Below are 7,435 nucleotides of genomic sequence, written 5' to 3'. Positions count from 1 at the left end.
GGAGGGAGAGAGGGAGGGAGGGAAGACCATAAATAAACTTACAATAGACTTGAGACGCAGGGCTTGGACCTAACTTGGTGCTAAGGCCATGTGCAGCGCACAGGTGGGGACCTGGGCTCCATTTGGCCCCAGAACTTTTATCTTTGTTTTTTTTTTTTTAATTTTGGCAGTCCTAGGGCTTGAACTCAGAACCTGGGTGCTGTCCCTGAGCTTTTGTGCTCAAGGCTGGCGCTCTACCACTTGAGCCACAGCACCACTTCTGGCTTTTTTTTGCTGGCTCATGGGAGATCAGAGTCTCATGGACTTTCCTGCCCGGGGCTGGCTTCGAACGACGATCCTCACATCTCAGCCTCCCGAGTAGCTGGGATGAGAGGCGGGAGCCAGCAGTGCCAGCTGGCTCGGGAATAAAACCTTTTTCTTTCGCGCAAGCATTCGGCAGGAGCTGAAGTTGGCAATGTGGGAGCTGGCCTGGCTTGGATGAGGGGAGGGGTGAGGAGGGAATGGCTGCGTGGACGGCAGGGGTGAGGAGGGGGGGCTCGGGCTGAGGAAGCAGGAGAGGGAAGGGGAGATGCCAACCCTGAGAAGCCAGCCCCGCCCAATGCACGGCTCCTGGCCCCACCCCTCGCCCTCCTCCCTCTCCCGGCCCGGCCAGGCCTTACCCGGAGGGCAGTGTGCATGACAGCCCTCCACACACTGCACAGGGCAGGCCAGGGGTTCAGGGTGCTGGCAGGTGATGGGGCAGGCCGGCGCGCAGCTGTTGTACCGCCATTCACACTCGTAGCCGTTCTCGCGAGCGTTCCTGTCTTCGCAGCTCTGAGCTGGGGAGGGGCAGGCAGAGGAAGAGTGGGGACCATGAGGTTATCATGGAGGCTCTGGAGGGGGTGGGCAGGGGCCGGAGGCAAAGGTCGGAGGAGGAGGCAGCGGTGGAGACCTAAAACGAAACCAAGAACCTCGGGGCCCAAACTGCTGCATCAAAACATTTTGTCTTGGGCACCGGCGGCTCCCGCCTGTCATCCCAGCTACTTGGAGGCTGAGATCTAAGGATCACGGTTCAAAGCCAGCCCAGGCAGCAAAGTCCGTGAGACTCTGATCTCCAATGAACCACCAGGAAACCAGAAGTGGCGCTGTGGCTCAAGGGGTAGAGCACCAGCCTTGGGCTGAAGAGCTGAGGGACAGCGCCCAGGCCCAGAGTTCAAGCCCCACAACTTAAGCTGTGCCTTAAGTGGTAGAGTGCCAGCTTTCAGAGAAAAAGCTCAGGGACAGCACCCAGACCTGTGTGCAAGCCCCAAGACCAGCACACACATGCACACACACACACACACACACACACACACACACTGCCAAGGAAGGCAGATTCTAAACACATAAACTAGCCACACTATGGCAAATAGAACTAGGTCCAAGTAAACATATATACTAAGCCAGGCACAGGCTCACGCCGTCATCCCAGAGACTCAGGAGGCTGAGACCTGAGGATCAGTTTCAAACCAGCCTGGGCAGCAAAGTCCATGAGACTCTGACCTCCAATCCACTACCCAAAGCAAAGCCAGAAATGGAGCTGTGTGGCTCAAGTGGTAGAGCACCAGCTTTAAGCAAAAGAAGTTTAAGGACAGCACCGGGGCCCTGAGTTCAAGGCCTAGGAACTGCACCGAAATAAAACATTAGGAAACACACACATACTGACTGCTCACCCCCCCTCGAGAACACCTTACCCACGCGGCCTCCTCTCTCTCCACGGCCCGTGGCCAGTCATCTAGCTGCCTGTTGGGGTTGTCCCTGTCTCCCGTGGGGGTGTCCTCCATCCACCTGTCCCCCACGGACTGTGGTGTCTAGATGCTGGTGGAGGGTGGGGGAGGGGAGGTATGTGGGACCCCTCCCCCCCGGGCAGGGGGGGCCGCTGGGACTCACGGCACAGTGTGGGCGTCCTCCAGGCCACCACCTGGCCCTGCTGGGCACAGGCGTGGGCGTAGGCAGCGATGGTGTCGCAGAAGCAGGCGCAGTCCCCCACCGACTCGCAGGAGCACGTGTCGTAAACGCAGACGTCCAGGTACGGCTCGGGGTCCACCTGAGAAAAGAGTCCCCCCACCCCGGGGGTTGGTGACCTCGGCCCTAGACACTGGAGGCCCGTGGCTCTTGGCCGGGTCAAGGTTCTGGTGGTCCATAGGAGAAAAACGACCTTCATATCCCTGAGAACGTACCAGGGGCGCATGCCTGTAATCCCGGCTACTCGGGAGGCTGAGATCTGAAGATTGTGGTGCGAAATCAGCCTGGGCAAGCAACTTCCAAAGGCTCTTATTTCTCCTTAACCAATAGACAAGCCGAAAGTGGAGGTGTGGCTCAAATGGTAGAGCACCCAGACATGAACAGAAAAGGCCAAACCAGAGTGTTGAGACCCATGGGCTGGGCAGGTGGCTCTGTGGTAGAGTGCTCGCCTAGCATGCATGAAGCCCGGGGTTCGATTCCTCAGTGCCACACACACAGATAAAGCCAGAAGTGGAGCTGTGATTCAAGGGGTAGAGCACCAACCTTGAGCAAAAGAAGCTCAGGGATAGCGCCCAGGCCCTGAGTTCAAGCCCCAGAACTGACAAAAAAACAAAACTAACTTTTTTTTCTTCTCTTTCTCAGTGACTCATCACAGCCTTCTCCGCTGTGGGAGGAAAGCTTCCACGTTACCAGGTGATAAGAAGGTGACAGGCACCAGGGAAGACTCAGGGCCCCAACACCCAGGTGACAGAGAGACGAGCATGGCTTCCTGCTTTCCATTTCCACCGGAATCCATAGGCATACTTAAAAATACCAGCAGGAGGCGGGGCAGGTGGCTCAGTGGTAGAGCGCTCGCCTAGCATGCATGAGGCCCTGGGTTCCATTCCTCAGTGCCACAGACACAGAAAAAGCTGGAAGTGATGCTGTGGCTTGCTTGGTAGAGCACCAGCCTTGAGTAAAAGCAGCTCAGGGACAGCACCCAGGCCGCAAGTTCAAGTCCCAGGACTGGCCATAAAACAAAAAGCAAAAGCTGGGATAAAGGACGGGTCGCTGAGGGGTTGTTTAGGTGGGGATTGGGGCAGGGGTGACTGTCAGGGCTCAGGTATGGAGACACAGATCGGGGACGGCGCTTGGCTTTGGAGCTGGGGGTGAGGTGACCCCAAGTTAGCACCACCGGGGACTGAGGCAGCCAGGCAGGGGAGCGGGTGTGTCTCAAATTCAAGACCAACGTGTGGCCAGGCCTGGCCTGTCCAGGAGCCCGGGCTGGGCGGGTGTGTCCCCCCCACCTCCCTCCCCACGCCCGCCCCCCCACACCCGCAGCCCTCACCAGCTGGTTGCAGGCGTGGAAGAGGTCACTGGTGAGAATCCTGCAGGAGGAATCGGCCACCGACTGCCTGTCCAGGTCACCGCCGCACAGCGTCGGGGCCATGCCCAGGGGGGCCTGTGAACCCAGGGGACAATGCGGTGGGCACATGGGGGGAGACGGGGCTGGGTCCCGGCACACACAGGCACGCGCACACCCACCTTGCGTGCGTCGGCGCACTGCGCGCTCACTTTCCAGGAGTTGCCAAAGTCCACAGGGTCCTCCTCCACCCGGAGGCTGCTGCTGGTGAGGTCGTTGTTCTGAACCCCGTCGAAATTCCCGCATAGACCACACACGCGCCCCTGCCACAGACCGGACGGACGCGTGAGCCCCGGACCCACGCCGCGCAGGGAGGAGGCAGAGAAGACGGAGGAGGAAGGGGAGGAGGGGGGAGGGGGAGGGGGAAGAAGGAAAGGAGGGGGTGGGGAGGGAAGAGGAGGAGAGGGAGAGGAGGGAGAGGGGGAGGAAGAGGAGGAGGGGTGGAGTAGGAAGAGGAGGGAAGGGGGAGGAAGGAGGGGGGAGGAAGAGGAGGATGGGATGGAGGGGGAGGAGAGGAGGGAGAGGAAGAGGAAGAGGAGGGCGAGGAGGGAAGGGAGAGGAGGAAGAAGGGGTGGAGAGGGAGGAGGGGTAGGAGGAAGGGTGGAGAGGAAGGAAGAGGAGGAGGGGGAGGAAGAAAGGGAAGATGAGGGAGGAGGAGGGGGAGCGGGAGGGGGAGGAAGAGGAGGGAGAGGAAGAGGAAGAGGAGGGGGAGGAAGAAGAGGGGGAGGGGGAGGGGGAGGAGGAGGGGGAGGAGGAGGAGGGCGGCCCATTTGGGAAAGATGGCTATGAATTCCCAGCTCTGTGTAGCAGGACAAAGGATGCAGGCATGCGCAGAGTTAGCTCTAGGAACAGCAGCAGTTCCTCCATTTGCCCTGCGCAGGCCCGTACGGTGGGCATCTGTGATCTGCCAGGCACTGGCTGGGCCCTGAGCCCCCCCCCACAAGACACCCCACAAATCTTCATCAAAGCCACTGCCTTGCTGGGTACCGGTGACTCCTGCCTGTCATCATCCCAGAGACTCCAGAGACTGAGATCTGAGGATCGAGAGTCAAAGCCAACTGGGGGACGGGAAGTCTGTGAGATTGTTATCTCCAATGAACTACTACCAAAAAATTAGAAGTGGAGCTCTGGCTCAAGTGGTAGAGCACCCGCTCTGAATTCAAGTGCCAGTACTGGTGCAAGCAAGGGATGGAAGAAAGGAGGGGAGGAAAGAAGGAAGGAGGGAGGGAGGGAAGGAGGGAGGGAGGGAAGGGAAGGAAGGCAGGCAAGCCACAAATTCCTAATACCAAATGCCTAACTTTTCTGGCCACTTTGCCTTTTGGCCAGCGTCCTGCAAAGTTCCAGTGTATGCGGAGCACAGAAGCAAGCAAGGGACCCCGAGGCGGAGAGCTGAACACACTGGACCTTCTCTTTTTCTGCAGCCAGAGCCTCCGGTCCACCCAGGAAGCAAAGCCAAGACAGCCCTGTCCTGCCCCCACCCCAGCCTCGCTCCCTCGATGCCCCTTAGACTGTCTTGGCCCAGGCTGGCTTTGAACCACAATCCTCAGCTCTCAGCCTCCTGAGCAGCTCGGATGGCAGGCGGGAGCCACGGGGCAACCTTGCTTGCTAAAGCCCTGTTGTCTGAGGACTCCAAGCCACACAGAGGAAGCACACACTCGGCCATCCTTTATTCCTGTCTGGCCTGGCACAGCATGGGAGAGCAGGAAACTGATTCCTATTTCCTCATCATTTGTGGGATTTATCGCTCCAGTCCTTGGTGCAGAGCGGCCCTGAGTGACATACTCTTTGGTTTCCTGTGTTTTTCTAGAAAGCTCTCCCTGGGCCATGCTTGGGTCTTGTTTATACAGATGGCGGCGGCAGGATCTGGCTCTAGAAGCTGCAGCGCAGCCCCAGCCCCAGACGGCTGCACTTGTCAAGATGAAGTTCCTGCCGGCCTGGGGGGGGGGGGCCGTGGTAATGAATGAGGCCCAGCTTCAGAAAGCTCAGAAAGCTCCCCGGCCGCCCCTCTGACCCTTCCCGCCTCTCCCAAAGCCAGCAACTGCAGGTAGAGCTCAGCGTGAGCCGGTGCCCCAACATGGCCAGGTCACGCCCAAGGTCAGGGTTACACTTCATTTCTTCATCTGCACCCCACCTCGGAGACGGGGGGGGGGAGAGAGACAGAGAGAGAGAGAGATCTGGGTGCCATTAGCTCCCGCCTGTCATCCCAGCTACTCAGGAGGTTGAGATCTGAGGCTCAAGGTTCAAAGCCAGCCCTAGGCAGGAAAGTCCATGAGACTCTGATCTCCAATAAATTACTCAGAAAAGGTACTGGTATAAAAAAGGAAGAAAGGAAGAGAGGGAAGGAAGGAGGGAGAAAGAGAGGGATGGAGGGAGGAAGGGGGGGAGGGAGGGAGGAAGAAAGGAGGGAAGGAAGGAAGGAAGGAAGGAAGGGAAGGAAGGAGGGAGGGAGGGAAGGAGGGAGAGAGGAAGGAAGGAGGGAAGGAAAGGAAGAAGGAGGAAGGGGAGGAAGGGAAGGAAGGGAGGGAGGGAGAGAAGATGGGAGGGAGGGAAGGAGAGAAAAGGAGGAAGGAAAGAAGGAGGAAAGGAGGGAGGAAGGGAGGAAGGGAAGGAAGAAAGGGAATGAGGAAGGAAGGAAAGGAGAGAGGGAAGAAGAGAGGGAAGAAAGGAGGGAGGGAGGGAGGAGGTGGGGTCAGCAATAGCTGGGGAAGAAGCAGTCTAGTCATCTCTTTTGTGGGATTGGAACTGGGCACCTGATGCTTTCACTCTTTGGGCCTCTTCCCTTAAAAGAAGAAACATCTGGAAAGTTCTGAAGGGACTGGCTGAGGAGGAGCACCCCAGGGCCCGGGCCGCGGTGCTGTGGGGAGCCAGGCGCCCGGGCGCGGAGTAGTGGCTGGTGCAGCCGGGGGCCGGGACCGGGGCGGGTACCAGGTCTGGCAGCGAGCAGGGTCCTCGGGGTTCAAGGTGACCTTCCTCCCAGGCGCCAGACGCCGGCCCGACACCTCGCACACCGGGCAGTCGCGGGGCTCCACGCAGGTCTGCAGGAGTTCGTCCAGGACCCTCCCTGTGAAACGCGGCTCTCCTTAGCACCTGACCCAAGCCTCCACACAAAGAAGGCCTGGCATGTCACCGGCCCGGCCTCCACCCCACCCCCCACAGCCTCCTTCCCCCGCCTCCTTCTCCCTGGCCTCTTTCCTCCCGGCCTCCCGCCATGGCCCTCTCCCCCCAGCCTCCTTCCCCCGGCCTCCTCCCCCCAGCCTCTTTTCTCCCAGCCTCCTGCCCCAGCCTCCTGCCCCTGGCCTCCTCCCCCCAGCCTCCTTCCTGTCCTGTGCCCCCACTATTGTTTCCTGTGAGGCTGGGAGGGAGCGGGAGGCGGTTCCTTCTGCTGCCCTCTCCCCCAGCTCTAGGACTCACTAAATCTCATCTCCAAGGGCCACCTGTGGCTATTTAAATCTCAGTGAACCAGCGAGGCGGCTCCCGCCTGTCATCCCAGCCACTCAGGAGGCTGAGATCTGAGGATCGGGCTTCAAAGCCAGCCCAGGCAGGAAAGTCTGTGAGACTCTGATCTCCAATGAACCACCAGAAAACCAGAAGTGGTAGAGCACCAGCCTTGAGTGAAAAAGCATAAGGAAAGCACCCAGGCCCTGAGTTCAACAAAAAATATTTTTTTTTCCAATGAACCAAATTTCAGACTCTGATAGTTTCAATCCCAGATGCCTTAGGTCCCACTGCGTGCACAGAACACCTCGTCGATGGCAGGCAGAGAGGAAGATTAGAAAGAGGCCCGACCCCAACGGGGGAGACTGAGGCAGGAGGAGCTCAGGGCCAGCCTGGGCCACAGAACAAGACCTTGTGCAAGAGTCAGGAACAGGGAAGGAAGGGAAAGAGGAAGGGAAGGAAGAAGGGAGGAAGGGAAGGAGGGAGGGGAGGGGGGAGAGAGAGAGGGAAAGAGGAAGAAGGGTGGAAAAAAGAAGAGGGAGAAAAGGAAGGAGGGGAAGGAGAGAGAGGAGAAAGGGAAGAAGGGAGTCATGGGAGAGGGAGGGAAGGAGGGAG

The 7,435-nt window shown here is 59.1% G+C and overlaps 1 protein-coding gene across 1 annotated transcript; it reads right to left on the bottom strand.

Moving 5' to 3' along the window:
- Window positions 1–659: 659 nt before the first annotated feature.
- Window positions 660–6,446, bottom strand: LOC106002334 (von Willebrand factor-like; the record flags this gene model as incomplete). The annotated part of the gene is made up of 5 exons (XM_013037228.1): window positions 660–818; window positions 1,909–2,065; window positions 3,311–3,424; window positions 3,508–3,648; window positions 6,283–6,446. Coding segments are annotated over 5 exons (735 nt in total), but the record flags the coding sequence as incomplete, so codon positions are not given.
- Between the last annotated feature and the right edge of the window lie 989 nt (window positions 6,447–7,435).

The sequence above is a fragment of the Dipodomys ordii genome, unplaced genomic scaffold, assembly GCF_000151885.1.
Source record: "Dipodomys ordii isolate 6190 unplaced genomic scaffold, Dord_2.0 Scaffold7664, whole genome shotgun sequence".
Taxonomy (NCBI): domain Eukaryota; kingdom Metazoa; phylum Chordata; class Mammalia; order Rodentia; family Heteromyidae; genus Dipodomys; species Dipodomys ordii.
Note: the sequence above shows the minus strand (reverse complement) of the source record. Positions and strands in the feature narration are given on the sequence as shown.